Genomic DNA, 19,920 nt, shown 5'->3' on the forward strand with positions numbered 1-19,920 from the left:
TGGCAAGTAGATAAAAGATTTCAACTGAAAATATAAGCATGTCTGAAACCTGACATGTCAATTTAAAAAGAACAAATCATCATAAAAGTAAATATAAAAATTTCACTAAATAATAACCATCATTTAATGAGTGGTTACACTTAAATCCTTACATGTACTTTATCAGTGAACCCCACAAGACAGGTAATATTATTATCTTCATTATACAAATATGAAATCAAAGGTTACAACTGGTTAAGTTGTTTGCCCAGGCATAGTAGACAGTGCTGTTATCTATGATACTGTGCTACACACTACCAGTTCTCAAAAAATCAGAATCATTCTTCTAAGTTAGAGAAAGCCAGAACCAAGCTAGCTAATATAATTTCACTATGTTCAATACCTCCATGCCTTTAACTAGGAAAAGACTGTAAAGATAAATATGCATGCACTATGTTCAAATTTATGAAAGAATAAACAGTATTATATTTTCAAAATCACATTGTAACTCTAACCTAGTCCTTTTTGTTATGGTTTATGATAAAACAACCTACTGTAGCACCTTTATTGCAGCTAATACAACATTCCCATCTGGTGATACATTTAAATATAACAAGGACTAACATTTGTTGAGGGCATACTATGTACCAGGCACCTTACATGAATTCTCTCTATTAACCCTCACAACAACCTGCTTGGAAAGATAAATACTATCACAATACTCTACAGATGAATAAACAGTCAAAAATATATTAAGTATAATGCTCTAAGTCATACAAGCTGGCAGTTCAAATCTAAGCAATCTGGATATGAGACTCTTGCCCTAGGAATTACAACAGGCAAATCTGTATGCCAGTGCAGACTAACCCAAATGCTTTCTGCTACAGACTGAATAACTATATCCACCTTGTATAAACCTGCAAAGTTCATACACTGAAAGCTAATCCCCAATATAGTGGTATTTGGATATGAAGCCTTGGGAAGATAACCAAATTATGCAGGAACAGCCTTCATGAATGGCATTTATACCCTATGAGAGCTCCCTTACCCATTCTACCACAAGACACAGTGAGAAAATAGCTGTCTATGAACCAGGAAGGGGAATCTCATCAGACACCAAAATCTTCGGCACCCTTGATATTAGACTTCCCCTCCAGAACTGTGAAGAATAAATTTTTGTTGTTCATGAGCCATCCAGTGTATGGCATTCTGTTAAAGCAGCCTGAACAGTCTAAGACAATGTCACTACCAAAATGTAAAAAGTGTATCATTACATTCACATACTATGAAGCATTCATAAGCAAGCAATAAGCTATAATTCTTCCTATTTTTCAAAGTGCCATTTACAGACCCATCCCTAGCATTTTATGTTACACGAGCAGCAACACAAATCCAGTGTTACCCTAATGGGGAACTTAGAGGCCTTTCACCCCATTTATGCCTATAAAGTATGTACACAAACACTAGACTGACTTTAATCACATGGCAAACCTTTAAAAAGGAAAAAAGACAACGACACTAAACCAGTAATCCTAGCAGAGATGCTGGAATGATAAAGATTCTAGGGTCCTTTCACAACCCTTCACAATTTCAGGATCAATTAGATTATCTTAGAAAGGGGTGTGTCTAAATCACAGAAGGCACTTCCTGTAGGAGTACTGAAAAAGAGGGCAGTATACATGAAGAGCAAAATAAGTAAAAATTATCTTACACATTTCTCACGATAATTTCACCAAAATACAAAGTAAATAAATGGAGGAGAAATGGCATATATGAATGCATTCTAACCTCCCTCAAACCAAAAAAAGGTTTAAAAAATTAACCTATTTTCTTCCCTTAAGAAGTAGATTCATTCAATGAGCAGCTTTCTCCAGAAGGTGATTTCTTCATAATTAATAATCTTTAATCTTCAGTTTCTGTCACATGTTTTTTTTTAAAGATTTATTTATTTGTGTATACAGAACTGGGGTGCAGGCCAGAGGCTCAGGGGTGGTGAGAGGCTTCACCAGAGACATAGTGGGGAGCAGAACAGGCAGATCGACGGAGTACACTGCTGAGGGGAGCAGCGGGCGGCCAGGAGAGGTCTGCCACGCCATGTGGTCACCTCCGGGGCAGGCGGGAATTGAACTCATGTGGAAACGGTTTTAGATTCTCAGTGCTGTGCTTTAACCAACTGCGCCACCAGGGAGGGCCTGTCACATGTTTTAAAGATAGTCAAAGGAAGTCAGTCCCTGCAACAAATATTACTTCTATAGAATTTGCTCAAAAACTTTTGGTTGTAAATAAGAAGCAGAAATCAACTTTTGGAGGTCAAAACAGGAATCACAGAATGTTTTAGTAAAGCTACTCTAAGCTATACAATACATGTTTAATATAAAAACGTAATGCTTCTTGACAACACTTTTGTCCATAAAAGAACAAAATGAAGGACCCTCCCTGGTGGCGCAGCGGGCTAAAGCATAGCACAAAGAAACTTAAGCCACTTCCTCAGGAGTTCGATCCCCACCTGCCCCGGAGGAGTCCACATGGCGAGGCAGACCTCTCCTGACCCGCCCGCTGCTCCCCTCAGCAGTGTACTTTGTCCATCTGCCTGTTCTGCTCCCCACTCTGTCTCTGGTGAATCCTCTCACCCTCGGCATCTCTGACCTGTACCCCAATTCTGTACAAATAAATAAATAAATCTTTAAAAAAAATAGAACAAAATGAAATAAAAACAAAGACAAAACAAAAATAGCTCACTTTCCTCAAACCTTTTCGTAGTCAGGGCACAGAAATATGTACCCTATTAGAAAAAGGAACAACCCAATGACTAATCTATGAAAACAATCCTCTCACACATTTTAAGGTATAAAATGGTTAAAACGGGGCCCTCCCTGGTGGCACAATGGGTTAAAGGACAGCACTGTGAAGCTATCATAGCCACTGATCCCCAGCCAGAGAGGTGACCCACATGGCGCAGCAGACCTCTCATGACACACCCCACTGCTCCCCTCAGCAGTGTACTTTGTTGCTCTGCCTGTTCTGCTCCCCACTCTGTCTTTGGTGAAAACTCACCCTCCCAGCACCTCTGAGCTGTATCCCCATTTCTATATGCTTAAATAAATCAATCTTTAAAAATAAATAAATAAAATTATTAAAACAATATGTACTGCCAGGTGACACCACTGAGGAGACATATGTAAGAATTAACAGAGGGAGACATATATAAGAGTTAACAGATCACAGCAATAAAAGGGGATTATTATTTCTATACATTAATTATATTTAATTATTCTCTATTGGGGATTTAGATAAGTAACTATTACGAAGGGGGAGGAAATTATTCCTTACAACTCAAAAAAAAGAGACCAAAATTAAGTCATGACACACCTGTTTCTATTCAATGCCACTCATTTTACAGGACAACTGTGTTTTCGTTTACTTATTAAATGTAAAATATAGAGTGATAACTAAGAATAAAGCGTTCAAGTCATATTGGCTTGCTTTGAATCTTGGGTCTACCTTTTGTGCACGTGTGTTTTCTTTTCTCTCTCTCTCTCTCCTCCTTTCTCTTTTCCCCTCTCACTCTCTCTCCCCACCCCCCTCCACCCACCCACCCACACACACACACATACACACACACACAGTTTGCTTTTGTGTTTTCTCTGTACATCAGTTTCCTCATCTGTAATGCAAGGATAATAATAGTACATATCTCAAATGATGTGAATTTGAGATGAATGAGTATGAGTAAAGTATTTGGAACACTGCTTAGCACATAGTAAGCACTTAAGTATTAACAACAACAATCATCTACTTCCTGTACCTCCCTGGTGGCCTAGGGGTTAAGTCGCAGAGCTATCAAACTATTACTGCTGCAGCCTCAGTTTGATCCCAGACCAGGAGCTGACCCACAAATATCACAACAGTCCTCTCCTGACCCACACCTACTGCTCCCCTCAGCAGTGTATTTCAGTAAATCTGCCTCTTCTGCTCTCCACTCTGTCTCTGTGAATCGTCATACTCCCTGTACCTCTGGCCTACATCCCAGTTCTCCCATAAATAAATAAGTAAATAAATAAATAGATAAAAGTTTACAAAGAACTTTTAAAAATCATCTACTTACTAACATTCCAAAACCTAACCAACCCATTCTTGAAAGTAGTGACAAGATGTCTCAAGAAAAAATATATAACTTAAGAACTGTTTCTTTATAATACTTCGCTTTGAGGATGCACATAGATATATCTGCATTGTGATGTCATACATTTTAGTGAAATACATATGATTTAAACCTTACTACTCAAAATGCTCTAAGGTCTATAGCCCCACTGCAGAACTATGGAATCACAACATGCATTTTAATGTCCAGATGATTCCTGTGCACATTCAAATTTGAGAAGCACTGCCGTCAAATACAAAACCAAAGACTATAGAATAATGTACATATGAAAAAAATAAGAAACTGTTGAGACAAATATAGGCTACATATTTACCTATACAGGCTACCAAAATCAAACACATTTCTTTGCTACTAAAAAGGATTAGAATTGTAATTTAAAAAATCGAATTTACAAGTGATTCCTTACCTAATGTTAAGGTATGTTAACATCTGCAGGTTTTTAATGGCTTCAGGAATGGTTTTGATGCAATTATGATATAAATTTAATGTTTCAAGAGGTGCAAATAACCAGACATCGGAAGGAATTTCGGTAAAACGGTTTCTGGAAAGATCTGAAAAACAAAAGTAATGTTTAGATGTCTCAACTATAGTAACTATAGTAATCAACAGAATTATTTTCACACTTGTTGAATCACTTAGAGTCCAAGCAACTATATAAAAATATATAAAATATTATCTACCATGACCTTGAAGGCAAAAAAAAAACATATAAAAATATACTTATAGAAAATGTGTTTACTAACAAATGATGCTTGATTTGTCTCACAATCTTTAAAACACAAACATGTTATTTATCTTTTAAAATACCATTCAGGGAAGCCTCCCTGGTAGCCCATGGGTTAAGTCTCAGCTCTATCACTGCTAAGGCCTGAGTTCAATCTCCCGCCAAGGAGCTGACCCACATATGACACCTCTCCTGTCTCAGCCACTGCTTCTCTTAGTAGTGTATTTCAGTAGATCTGTCTGTTGTGTTCCCCACTCGGTCTCTGATGAATCTTCTCACCTCCCACACCTCTGGCCTACACCCCAGTTCTTATACACAAAGTAATACAATAAATAAGTCTTTTAAATAAATACCAAACAGGCCTCCCTGGTGACCCAAGAAGTTAAATCTCAGCACTATGAAGCTATGTGCAGTCACCGCAGCCTGAGTTCAATCCCCAGCCAGGCAGGTGACCCACATGGTACAGAAGACCTCTCCTGTCTCACCCGCTGTTCACCTCAGCATGTACTTCAGTAGATCTACCTGTTCTGGTCCCCACCCTCCCACCACCCCCCACCAGGTGATTATATGTAGTTTATATTTATATACCAACAAACTACAAATTAAATATAAGTCCAACCACTGAAGTTCTGATCTTCAGGACTTCTTGTTATCTCTCAGGTATCTCAAATTCTAGAAGTATAACCTGAATTGAAGATCTTATACACATCTGTTGCATTTATCTCCTGCAAGTTGGCAAAGTCAGAAAACTGACATTCATTCCTCCTTGATTCCTTCTCCTAAATTATAACAAGCACAGACTTCTGTTTTCACAAATTTAAAATCAAGTAATTATTATAGACATTGTACTAATAAGGTTTTAAAATGTTTTTTAAAAACATTTTTACTTATACATACATACAAGAACTGGGGTGTAGGCCAGAGGTACAGGGGGTGAGAGAAGGTTCACCAGAGACAGAGTAGGGAGCAGAACAGGCAGAATGACTGAAATACACTGCTGAGGGGAGCCACCAGTGGGTGGGAAGGAGAGGTGCGCTGAGCCCTATGTGGGTCAGCTCCCTAGTCTGCCATTGCAGTATGGTATGGAACTTGTACTGCAATGGCTGGTGTAACTTAAGAGTGCTGAGACTATAACCCTTTCACCACTTATATGGAGGCCCTATAAGTTCATTCATTAAATAAAAATTTGAAAAATAGGACATTAAGGTGGCAGGTTAAAAAAAAACAACACCTTTTTTAAAGAGTTTCTCAAACTCACCACTATTGACTGACCTTCTGAGCTGCATGCCTGTTTGTTGTTTGGAACTATCCTGAGCATTGTAGACTTTTGAGCAATAGTCCAGTATCTACCCAAGAGATTCCAGTAATACCCTCATGGAAGCCAAAAAAAAATCTCCCCTGGGGTACAAACCCTTGCTGAGAACCAGTGTGAAAAATTGATCAAATTAGCTACCTTATCACAGAAATATACTTACACTAGTTCATTATACTTATTTGGAAGAAATTCAAGTATACTATTTATTCTGTCCAGAAGAAAATCTATGATAGAGCACACCCATGGGCATCTGCCCTCACAAGAACAGCCTCCTACCAATGTCCAGCTTTCTCACTCTGAGATCTAATTATTTACCAATAAATTCTCTATTCAGAAGACTATATGTACTGATATCCTACATGTATATATGCATACTCACCTAACACAAATTTTTATAATTAAAAATCATATAATATGAAAATTAATATGGATTCTTCTTTCTTATTGGGATAAACTTCTAGGCTCAATAAAGAGCTACTTCTGCCTAATATGTCATGTCAATGAACTGATAGATAACTTCCTCTAAATGCTCCCATTGACTATATTCAGTCAATGTCCAAACATAAAGCGGATTCTAGGTTTTCTCACTTCAAATAAGGTTGACTATGTGGCTCTAGCTAATCAGATATTTTCTGTTTTTCTCTTTCTTGTTCTTTAGTCTGTATCCTCTAAAAGCTTTCTGCCTTCTGCCCCATTTTACAGTTCCCTGAAACGAGACTGTCTGCTTCATGAAGGACTAAAGCTTATTTGTATCACTTAAATTGTCTTCTTTAATCATTTTTTATCATACAAAATTCTGAATTACTTAATAATAAAAAAAGACAGACTTGCTAAAAAACCAAAATCTGAACTTCAAACATAAATGTCTCAAATCCCAACTTACCTCCTCTGCATAACCAAGTATCATGCAATCCCACTGAAGGAAAATAATTACGTTTTGGATTTAGGATGTTTCTTTTACATTTAAAATACTACAATAAAATCATGCACAGTTTGTTATTCTGTATACTAGTTAAATAATAACTGATCATAGAGATGAATGGCGGTTTCTTGAGTTATGATTGCATAAGAGTAATGATAAAGAAAGTAGACAGAATATGAAATATATTTTTATATCAGTACTTACAGGTACCAGCAAGGATCTAATCAGAATAATTAAGAGATACTGACCAAGGATGGCATCCAGAATTCTGACCTATGCTCACAAATAATGCCACTTGATGGAACAATGAGAGTGGACAGGCGTTTGCTGCTATTAATGGTATGCATTTGTTTTATTTTCTAAAAAAAGGTCAGAATCATGGTGGGTTCAAATTTTATTTGTATATAACTGAGACATCTGACAGAACCAACTGGTTACTAAATGAACAGCTAAAAAGAAGTAAGGTAGATAAATGAAATTAAAAGTTGCTGAAATATGTTTACTACAGTGAAATTACAAAAATGAAAGATATCACCTCACATCAGAGAATTGAGTTACAGAAAGAGGAAACAAGAATGGCCTATCAGGAAGGTGAACAATTACAACCTAAACAGAGAAAAAACAACAAGCAGTATAGAGTGAAATAAATGATCTAGCAAAAACACAATAACCATGGGCCTCCTGGAGGTGTAGGGGTTAAAGTCTCAGTGCTATCAAAGTATCACCAGCCACTGTGGCATGAGTTTGAGCCCAGCCAGGGAGGTGACCCACATGGCACAGCACACCTCTCCTTTCTTGTCCCACCTGCTGCTCTCCTCAGCAATATATTTCAGTACATCTGCCTGTTCTGCTCCCCACTCTGTCTCTGGTGATTCCTCTCACACCCCTGCACCTCTGTGCTACACCCCAGTTTTCCCATGCATAAATACATAAAGTAAATCTTTAAAAAAATACACACAATTAAAAAAATACACACAATAGCCATATAAAGTATTCAAAGAAGTAAAAGGAGAAAATTCAAGATAACACTCTTAACAACTAATTTTTAAAAACTTAAAATAGCAAGATATTATTTTAATAACTTACATATTATTGTGTGATGCTTTGTTCTTCTCCTCAAATAAAAAGATTAGTTAAATTACTTTATTATGAGTTTCCTTAGGGAATTAATTAAATCTGTATTATAAACTACTGTCTGGATGAGTTAATATATTTACTTAGTAAACATTACTTAAAATTACAATTAATGACTATCCTAATTTAACTGATTTAAATCAAAAAAAGTATAATAAAATCAAAATAAGCTAAAGTTATTATAAAGCCCCTAATTAAGGAAATCTTGTTCTAGTGCTTCTCATATTTAAATTTGTATGCACATCCTAGCAACTGTGTACACAGACTAAGTGTTCAAAATGAAAAATGACATCACATGCATCCTTATAGAAGGAAATCAGAGGAAGAGCAGCCATGTGTTTTTTCCTTAAACAGTAAGGTTAATTACTACCCTTGGGAATACTCACCTATACAGGTATCTATAACCTATATATAACCACTCAACTATTTTTCTGTTGTCTTATTTTCAACCATAAATCATTCTCTAGCAACACTGGCAATAAAACAACAGTAGGCAGACTGCTGTGTACTGCTTGCTGCTTTTCTTCAAAAAGCACCTTGTAAAACTGCTGGGAACTTATTGAACATGTTAATAAATAATTTTAAATAATCTTATCTGAACTGTGTTCTGTATCATGCTTCAGCTTCAGAGTTCAAGGAAGTTAGGCAGGGGAGGAAAGTAGTCAGATGGAACAGAAATCTGTTTGCTGCCTCCCATGCTGCAGCCAGAGAGCCACAGATGGATCCATCTGCTGCCCAGTGCAATTCCTGGCCCCTTAGTTATTAGCATTTCTGCCAGGATATAGAAACTGATTCTCAAATTATACTATTATACTATGTTAGTATATGCTAATTACAGTTTTATCTTATTCAATGTTCAAAAAGGCATACAGTTTTTGTCACAAATTATTACTAAGACACATCGATCTTTTTTTAGTTACTCTTTAATAATACAGATTGTCAGAGTTGCTCTTATTTAATAATACAGATTGTCAGAGTTGCTCTTATTCAAAAAAATTCCTAGATAAGATTTGAAATCTTGACACATTTTTACCTCTAGAAAAATTCTAATAATGATGTTGTTAGAACACATATTCACCGTTAACAGAGATATCAACATATAAGTTTCAACTTAAAGAAGTCTGAGGGTTAAATGGAAAAACAAATTTTAAACTAGAATTCTAAATTTGCATCAACAATAACCTAAGTGGAAGTGCAGAAATTGTCTTTCCCTCACATATAAATAATGCTATATACTACATATGCTACCTCAGAATGCTAAGTTTTGCATATTTCCAGTCATCATAAAAACCGTGTGAAGTAGCTACTATTCTTTAATATACATACAAAACAAAAACAGACTGAATAACATGCCCAAAGTTAAAAAACTAGTAATTACTGACAGTACTTGGGTTGTAAGCACAGATGAAATTCAAAGCCCGTCTTATGTGTGCTTTTCCAACACACTACTGTGACCAGCTCACCCAGATTTCAAATATTGTGTTCCAAGGAACCACAAAGCAGAGTTAGATAAGTTCTAAATATTCTAATCCTACTGATATCCCAAGTTGTTTCCTGAAATAGGAAACAGAACAAAATTTTATTCCAAGTCCCTATTTTTGGATAAGTAGTGAACACCAACGCTCAGCTGAATTTACCATTTCAGAACAATTCTGTCTGAGTCAACACAGCTCTTTCTTGGCTACTTAAAGAATGGATTCTTATCAATTTTATTAATATTTTAAAAGAAGATTAATTAAAGAAGTTTGGTCAAAATTGTAGTAGCATCTTATAGGCAAAATCGTTGCACTGAGTACCCATCATGAACTCTGAAGCACCTGAGAATTTATTCTACTTATTAGCCAAGTTATCCTAACACTTGGCAGAAGGTCTAACGCTCCTATGTGAGAAACAAAGGACTTTATTATTCACAGAATGACAAGTAACAATTGCAACATACTTGTTTTCAAATTCGCTTCCTTTGCCCCCTAAATCCCACTGGGCAACAGAGACAGATGGATGACTACACATATAGTACATCATATTTATTACAGGATAGCAACTGTGAACTGAGAGAATTCAGATGTTATAATAGACAGTAAACACACCTGCACTTTGCTCAAAGTGAGGGGGGACATTACCTTTATTTTGCTGGAAAGCAAGCATGACTCCATTGCTTTGGGAGAGAAGCTGTTACATTCTTCCAAAAGACAGCAGTTAGTATTTCACTCATAAAATGTACAGAAACATAAGAGCCATGGAAAATTATCTATCAATAGTAAGGTATACATTCCTTGTGAGCAAGGACTATGAACTGAAACCTCCCAGAGTGAAGTTACAGGAACATAATTAAATACCTTAAATGTAAAGTTATCCACAGTCCTGTACTTAAGTGTCTAGGTTCCTTACCTGCCAAGACTCATTCTCCTTATTTCCCAGATAGCATCCTTTGTTGACTCACAGTCGCTCAAACCACATTCCATTGAATTAAACATAGGGGAGATAAAAAAAAAACCCAGATACCAATCCTAAAAAATCCCAATTACTGTTCCACTCTAGCACCTAATACTATCTCCTTAGATAATAAAAGTTCAGCTAAAGGAACTATGGAAAAAACAATCACCACCACTTAGTTCTAGCAAAATTGTTATTTTACAAATCTGTTGTGGCAAAACCAATACGGGCAAGCCCAATAATATATATTGAAGATTAGTGGAATGAGAAGTTATTTATATACTTCTCTATGCTTTTATTTTCCAAATTTCCTGTAAGTAAGCATTGCTTCTGTTGTAAGAAAAATGCATCGATGTTGGGGTGTATCTCAAAGTTCACAAAAGTATTATAGACTGAAAATGGAGGAGTAAACCATTATTTAGCAGATGAGCACTGAACTAATTTGTACTGTATTATAATTCTAGTGATTACTACCTATAAAGTATTGCCAAATTCAGAACTACTGCAAGTGAGTAAGTCTTCCACAGCAACTTAAATCCCTAGAAGCAACAGACATGAAGGAAAAATTACCCATTTGTACAATAATATATAATGCTCATAAAGACACAAAATAAAATGATGGGAATTGACTACTATATTCTTTCTTATGACATAGAAACATATATCAGAATTATGTCTTTAGGAGACTACAGAAAATCAACCAAATAACAAACTTAAAACAAACAAACAAAATTATTACCTAATTTAAAAAATGAAAAAATTAAATTTTCTGTGCACTTTAGTAACATGGTACTCAAAAGTGAGTTGTTACAGTATGTAAAAATCTCATTAACATGCTCTTAAATATTAATGCCTCCTTATCTATTTTTCCATCTAAAACAAAAGTCAGGACTAGAAACAAAATCAAGGAAACAGGAGGCACCACAGTTGTCTATTGATTCAGGAGTGGAAAGTATCTTTAAAGTATAAGAGATTCTGATGTAGGATCCTGATGGGAAATCATAAATCTATGGCTTTGTCATCTGCTTTCAAAAGATACTTTTGGCAAAGACAGGTGATTTCTTAATTCCGTTGTCCCTAGAATGGTGCTGTGCTATCTTTCAGGACACGATAATAAAGTCAGTCTACAACACTGATGTCTTGCTGAATGGTGAAACACACAGGTCACAGAATTTCTAAGATGCTCCATGATGAGTTAAAATGTTAACCATAAATACAGTGAAGATCAAAACAAGTATAAAGTAGATTTTTCAGGAAAAATGGGAAAATTTTTCAAGCTAACACTTATGAAGACAGTAATAACAAATCTTACTGAGCTGCAGCAATAATGGAAGGCTCATTTTGACACAGGTACTCTGAGAAGCAAGGGTGCAAACCACAGCAAGAGTGCACGGAAAACCACAGCTGCTGACCGAGGGGCAGATTACGCGCATGTCCAATGAGAAAAGGACTGAGTCATACAAATAATAAGCCACATGGAAGGACAAGTTTTTTTAAACATTAAAAAGGGGGCAGCGGTAGCTCTGCTCAGAGTTGTCTACAGGAAATTTTCAGCTTCAACTAGAACTAACTAATGAATAGTGTAATGAGATTCAAACATCAAAGTGATGTTTAGTAATGACACTATACTTCAACCTTTATAAAGTTATTATACTGTAAGTTTTGCATTTTGAATCAATGTACTATTGCCTACTAAACAATTCTTTACAAAGGACAAATGTTACAGTCTTATTGCACAATTTTTACTAAAATAAATTCCAGATGGAGGAAAAAGATATATCTGGAAATGAACCAGGAAAAAAAGAAAGAAAAATATTTTAGTGAATAGTCACTTTATTCTGGAATGAGGAAGAACTTTCAAAGCATCAAATTAAGAAATAGTTCACAAGTGAAAAGGATGGAAAAATACAGTGTATCAAAAAGCAAAATGATACCAGTAATGCATAGATAAAACTGGGTCAAGAACATCTTAAACAGATTAACAAAATGAAAATTATCAATGACCAAGATACAACTGAAAATATATTCAATCTCATAGTAATCAAAAGAAATATAACATAAGATACCATGAGTCACCAATCAAATTTAAAGAATTGTAAGGATATTCACCGGTGTGGTTTCAAAGCCACTCTGATTGGACATTTCTTATCACTGGTAGGAATCAAAATGAGATAAATCTGTCTAGAAAAAATTTTGACACTATGAATCAAGGTGCTTAAAAATGTTCATACCCTAAAATACCAAATGGTTTCACTCATAGCAGGAGTATAACATGTGAGGTGAGAAAATAACAATAATAATAATAATAAACAGTTATATACCAGAGACATTTTATGGGTGTAGAGTGGGGAATGAGATCAAAAACAGTGGGGGGAGGGTAATGCACTGGACTTTGGTGATGGCACATGGGTGATTTGGTGATGGGAAGCCCAAGGGGATTACAACTAAGATGGAAAAATGCACAAAATGATGGAAAAATAAACTATTGAAAAGAGAAAAAAATCCAAGATAAAAAAAGTTCAAACCCTGTTCATAGCACTTGCAGTTGAGGCCATTAATTAGCCAATGAGCTCACAAGTGTAGTTAGTGCACTACATAGGGAGCACTTTTTCGTTATTACCACAAGGGTCTCTGGCCCAATTAATTAGTGCAGTTTGATAGTAATCCTTGACACAAGTGCAATTTTAATGTGTAAGAACCTTAAGGAATAACGAAACAGTTAAAAAATGGTGTGTTTTCCACAGATGACTTGGTGATGGGAAACCCGCGGGGATTACAATTGAGATGGAAAAAAAAATGTACAAAATGATGTAAAAATAAACTTTTGTAAAATAAAAAAAAAAAAGAAGGTAAAAAAGTGGTGTGTTTTCTTCTGCTTTTCTCTATATTTCTTGTTCTGTTTGGGTCTCTCATGCAATACTTGACCTTTGTTTTTGGACTAATATGATGAAATCTGCTTTAAAAATCTTAAAAACGTAGGGCCTCCCTGGTGGCTCAATTAAAGACAGCAGCACTAGTTCAATCCCCAGTCAGGGAAATGACCTACAAGGCACAGCAGACCTCTCCTGTCTTGTGCACGCTGCTCCCCTCAGCAGTGATTTCATTCAATCTGCCTGTTGTGTGCCCCATTCTGTCTGTGGTGAATCCTCTCATCACCCCAATTCAGGCCCACCTCCCAGTTCTTGTATGCATAAATAAACAAATCTTTTTTAAAATAAATCTTAAAAATGTAGATTTGTATATGGTTCAATTCGATCTAGCCTGTCACTATTCTCCAAACCCTGGCTCCACATAAGAATCACCCAAAGAGTGATACCAAAATACAGGCACTAATCCCAGGGATTTTATTTTGGTGATCAGAGGGAAGATTTGCCAGTAGTATTTGCTGTTGTTAATCCATATAGTTTCAATATGCAATCAAGGCTGAAAACCATGGATGATATGGGGGCAGGTCAGAAATGGGGAGATGCTGTTTTGTGTTGACCAAGGGTCACTTTTTAATAACCGGCCCACTTGTCCCCCCCCAAAAAAAATTAATGTTCATACCCACTGATCCAAGAGTCTAATTTCTAGTAATTTTTAAAACCAAATAAAGGTGTATGAGCATTATATACATGTTAGGATAATTTAAAATAGAAAATTAGAAACAAACTAACAATAGGGTAAAGGCTAATTAAAATGTGGTGTATATATATCCTTGAAGCAAAATACCCTGTAGTCTTTAAAAATGACTTATTTTAACATATTTAAATATGTTCATTCACAGGGAAATAACTAGAACATTTAAAACATAAACCTATATATACAATACAAACCATTGTTTCTTTAAAAAATTATACTCAAACATTAAAAAATCTGAAAATACGCAATAAGGTGGTAAGTGTGGAAATATACCAAAATGATAATATTTATTGAAATTTAGGAAAATGAGAAGTGATTTCTACTTCTCTAAGTTTTTAGTTTCTAAATAAACAAGCACTGTTTCTGTTGGAAGAAAAAGACAACTAATTTTATACTATTTTAGAAGTTATTACATTTTACAAGATAACATGAATTTTAACCATATATTCTTTTACTCTATTCATACAGGTTACTCTATGCAGACAGGTTATGGCTTATTTGGCATTATAAATAATCATTTTATTTTTATAGGGTACAACTTTGTTGTGCTACCAAACATCTACCACTGTGTTATGTCATGTTATATATTGTGATTCAAAAATACTTCATCACTTTAAAAATGTTAAGTGAGGGCATGTAGCACATAATCTCAAAATTGTGCTTTAATGTAATTATTCTCTTACACCAAAAAAAGAAATCTGAATTCCCAAAGTTTGATTAATGAAATATGCAATGACAAACATTTCATCTTTACTGTATCCAAGATGTCTGAATTGATAGACAATTAACATAACACTGATGTTCCCTTTACTTAAGTCAAGCTCAACTCCAGACACTGAAAATAAAACATATCTGTTCATACAAATAAAAATATAATTTCTATTTGCATTAAGATAATTTAGTACTTTTGGGCCTTCCTGGTGGCACAGAAGTTAAAGAATCAGCACTATCAAGCTATCACCAGCCACTGCAGATTCAGTTCCGTCCCCAGCCAGGGAGATAACCTACATGGCACAGCAGACCTCTCCTGTCTCACCCACTGCTCCCCTCAGCAGTGTTTCTCAGTAGATCCTCCCATCCTGCTTCCCATTCTGTTTCTGTGAATGATCTCATCCCCAGCAACTCTGGCCTACACCCCAGCTTTGTATGCATAAATAACAATAAATCTTTTCTAAAAAGGATATTTTAGTACTTCTTTTACTGAATAAGGAAAGATTAACATTAGAACAGTGTCCATCAAAAAATCTTCTCCCAAGGCTTTGGATTCCAAAACAAAAAAAAATCCTTAAGGAGGGTTGAAAAACAACCCAGGCCCTCCCTGGTGGTCCAACAGTTAAAGCACAGCACTATAAAGCTACCACAGCCACTGCAATCAAGAGTTCGATCCCGTCCAGGGAGGTGACCCTCATGGTGTGGCAGCCCTCTCCTGACCCGCCCGCTGCTCCCTTCAGCAGTGTATTTCAGTCCATCTGCCTGTTCTAGTGAATCCTCTCACCCCCCTTCACACACACACACCTCTGGCCTGTACCCCAGTTCTGTATGTATAAATAATCTTTAGAAAATAATAATAATCCAAGTGCAAGTTCCTATGCTAAAGAAAACTACTGCTTTGATTTATCCCTATTAAGACCAATTTTATAGCTAGAAAACTGTGTTCCTTAAGAAAAAAAAAATACTGTATTTAGAGAACAAGGACCTTTATTTGAGTCTTTAAGTAACAAAGCACTAAATAAATACTGGATACTGAAATTAAAAGCAAATTACAGTAAAATTGCATCCAAGTACTAATTAGGTCATGCTTAGCTTCTTTTTTAAAAGATATTTACTTATGCATAGAAGAACTGGGGTACAGACCAAAACTGGGGGGAGTCATGCTTAGCTTCTGAGATCAGATGAGATAGAGCATGTTCAGGATGGTATAGTAGACAAGTTACAATAAACTAATCACAAAGCAATGACAAATTCCACAACCTAAGCCAAACAAATTTCATTAGTCTGTTTTTTTTTTTAAAGATTTATTTATTTATTCGTACAGAACTGGGGTACAGGCCAGAGATGCGGAGGGTGAGAGGATTCACTAGAGACAGAGTGGGGTACAGAACAGGCAGATCGACGAAGTACACTGCTGAGGGGAGCAGCAGGCGGGTCAGGAGAGGTCTGCCGCACCAAGTGGTCACCTCCGGGGCAAGCGGGGATCGAACTCATGCGGAAGTGACTTAAGCTTCCTTGTGCTGTGCTTTAACCCGCTGCGCCACCAGGGAGGGCCTCATTAGTCTGTTTTAAGTGGCCAAGTGGTTCTCTACACAGCAGCACACTAGCATCTACAGTAAGACCAAATGGTTTCAGTTAATTGCTAACACAGAGAAAGCACGATCAGTATGGAAACAGTTCCCTGTGTCTCTAGACTCACATGACAAAAGCAAACTCAAGGGAGGTACCAAAAAATAGATAACATACATAGTGGTTTGCACTATTGTTGAGAAGTCAACTCTAGGCTGCTGTATGATATGCATAAAGTGAACCCAATCTCACCAGAATGAATGAAGGAGATAATACTGCCTTCGGGCAGCCTCCCAGAAGATAGGTCAATAAGAAATGCCCTTATGTCATACCGCCATGTAGCAGAGAGGATCACAGAATCTTCTCCCAAGATGTGAGCCAAATTGAGGCTTGCCTATGTGAACTACCTGGAGATGCACTGTGACAGAGCCATTTCATTAGTTCAGAGTCAAATAAACACAATAGGAGTCTGTATATAAAACTGTCAAGTTCCTACCCATAATTTTAATTTTAAAAATTTGATGAGGGTCTCCCTGTAGCATAGTGGTTAATGTCTCAGCAGTATCAAGCTATCAACAGCCACTGAGACATGAGTTGGATCCCCAGCCAGGGAGCTGACCCACATGGTGCAGCAGGCCTTTCCTGTCTCGCCCACTGCTCAGCAATGCATTTCAGTAGATTCAGCTGTTCTGCTCTCCACTCTGTCTCCTCTCACACCCCTGTACCTCTGGCCTATACCCCATTTCTTGTATGCGTAAATAAAATACTCTTAAAAAAAACTGATAAATATTTCCTATCAACTGCTGCAGAGAGGCATAGCAGTGAACCAAGCACCATAGGAAATTTTTATACAGAAAGCATTATCTGTTCTCTAGGAGATTAAATTCCTCCTGGAGGAAATAATATAAAACTAAGAGCACACCTGATTGTGTTCTCATTGAAGAGTAACTCAAACATCTAACAATAAATATATAATACTTAAATAAAATATGGCACACAGGGCCCTCCCTGGAGACGTAGCAGGTTAAAGCACAGCACTAAGAAGCTAAAGCCACTTCAGCATAAGTTCGATCCCCCACCCCGGAGATGACCCACATGGTACAGCAGATCTCTCCTGACCTCCTCAGCAGTGTACTTCATCAGTCAGCCTGTTCTGTTCTCCACTCTGTCTCTGGTGAATCCTCACACCACCCCTGCACCTCTGGACTGTACCCCACTACTGTATTCATAAATAAATAAATCTTAAAAAAATATATATGGCACATATCCGTATTACAGACTATTTGACAGACCTTAAAAATCATTATAAGGGCCCTCCCTGGTGGCATAGCGGGTTAATGCACAGCACTATGAAGCTATCTGCAGCCACTACAGCAGAATTTCAATTCCTGGTCAGGGAACTGTCTTGCCCCTACTTCCCTCAGCAGTGTATTTCAATCTATCCCTCCCGTTCTGCTCCCGACTCTGTATCTGGTAAATTTTCTTATCCTCCACACCTCTACCTGACACCCCAGCTCTTGTATGTATAAATAAATAAAAAATCTTTGAAAAATAAAATAGACATGTGTGGAGTAACCCAGCAATTCCACTTTGAAATATACACATTAGAGAAAACCTTGCACTCTTACAATGGGAGACATGTCTATAATGCTGATAGCAGCACTGTCACAAGAGCAAAAGCATGGAAACAACCCAAATTGAGACAGTGGATAAAATATGGTGCAATCACACAATGAAAGACAATGCAGTCATCAAAAAATGAACTACAGGGCCCTCCCTGGTGGCACAGCGGGTTGGGATGCAGCACTGCAGGCTGGCCGCAGCTGCTTCAGTGAGAGTTCCATCCCCACCCCAGAGGTGATCCACATGGCGCAGCAGACCTCTCCTGTCTCACCCGCTGCTCTCAGCAGTGTACTTCATCGATCTGCCTGTTCTGCTCCCCACTCTGTCTCTGGTGAGGCCTCTACCTGCCCCTGCACCTCTGGCTTGTACCTTGGTTCTGTATGCATAAATAAATATTTTTTTAAATGAACTAATGAACTACAGCTTCACAAAAATTTGGATGAATCTTAGCAACTTCAAGTAATATATAAAAGTTACCAGTTACGGCCCTCCCTGGTGGCGCAGCGGGTTAAAGCACTGCACTAAGAAGCTAAAGCACTTCCGCATGAGTTCGATCCCCGCCTGCCCCGGAGGAGATCCACATGGCGCGGCAGACCTCTCCTGACCAGCCCGCTGCTCCCCTCAGCAGTGTACTTCATCGATCTGCCTGTTCTGTTCCCCACTCTGTCCCTGGTGAATCCTCTCAAACTCCACATCTCTGGCCTGTACCCCAATTCTGTATGAATAAATAAATCTTAAAAAAAAAAAAGTTACCAGTTACATAAAGCATAGGGCATCAGCCTCTACCCACTAGATGTCATCAGTAACCCCCCCCCACCACCAATCTGTAACAATCATAAATGTTTCCACACAATGTCAAATATCCCTTAGGGGCAAAATCTCCCCCATTTGAAAACCAGTCGGGGTTGGATCAAACAAACCCAGCTGATTAACCTATATAATGGACATGTGAGTACCTACCACCGCGCAGTCATAAACTCATCAACCTTGTCTATTTACATAAAATATGACAAATTCATTCTTACACACTTAAGAGTGGATAAGGAGACAGTTATCCATGTTTAATTTACTACATTTAATTGATAAATATCTTTAAAAGTAAGTGATTTCCCACTGATATAGACATCCCCAGCCAGTTAGCTCAAAGTATTAGGGATTTACATATTGTAATTATTCATTTACAGAGGGGTAAAATTGTAGGCTGCATATTCTAGAACCTCTGAGGGACATAATCATTTAAAAAGTAATTTTTGAGTGAAATTCAAATTCACAAATGTTCTACAAACTGTTAGTCTTCCCCAAAAGTGCAAATAAAAGTTTATGCCTTATTTACTAATTTCTCTTTAACCCTCAGTGCCTATTATACATAAAATTCTATTGAAGGAAACTGAAGTAATGAGTTTAAAAGTAAATGACAACAATCTCTGTCATAACTCACAAGAGAGAATACAAAAATTAACAGTGTCCACAAATAAGAAATGACTTGCTTGATAATTGAGAGGGGTGATTTTTATTTTCAAATTTCACATTAAAAATAAAATTAGAAAATATACATTGTTTATCCACTACAGTCCACTAAATACTATCATTTTCGCCTTTTTGAAGCAGAATGTTAAAGTGTGACCTTCAGTACACTTATTGTACTAATAGAAAAGGAAATAAACACAAGTGAAACTCACTTGTATCACTTTCTATTACATTAAACGGTTTCCTGGAGTTTAAGGTAT

General features: G+C 36.9%; 1 protein-coding gene across 2 annotated transcripts in view; it reads right to left on the minus strand.

Annotated features, from left to right (window-relative positions):
• Window positions 1-19,920, minus strand: part of LRCH2 (leucine-rich repeats and calponin homology (CH) domain containing 2) — an 82,295-nt gene that overhangs the window by 55,203 nt on the left and 7,172 nt on the right. Inside the window, exon 2 of one of the 2 annotated variants that reach the window (XM_004685724.1) lies at window positions 4,548-4,692. In XM_004685724.1, coding sequence (XP_004685781.1) covers window positions 4,548-4,692 — 145 coding nt within the window. Of the gene's footprint in view, window positions 1-4,547; window positions 4,693-19,920 lie in introns of those variants that run through there. The other variant, XM_012727019.1, reaches the window with a different exon arrangement.

The sequence above is a fragment of the Condylura cristata genome, unplaced genomic scaffold (assembly GCF_000260355.1).
Source record: "Condylura cristata isolate star-nosed mole 26May11 unplaced genomic scaffold, ConCri1.0 scaffold00019, whole genome shotgun sequence".
In the NCBI taxonomy this organism is placed as follows: Eukaryota; Metazoa; Chordata; class Mammalia; order Eulipotyphla; family Talpidae; genus Condylura; species Condylura cristata.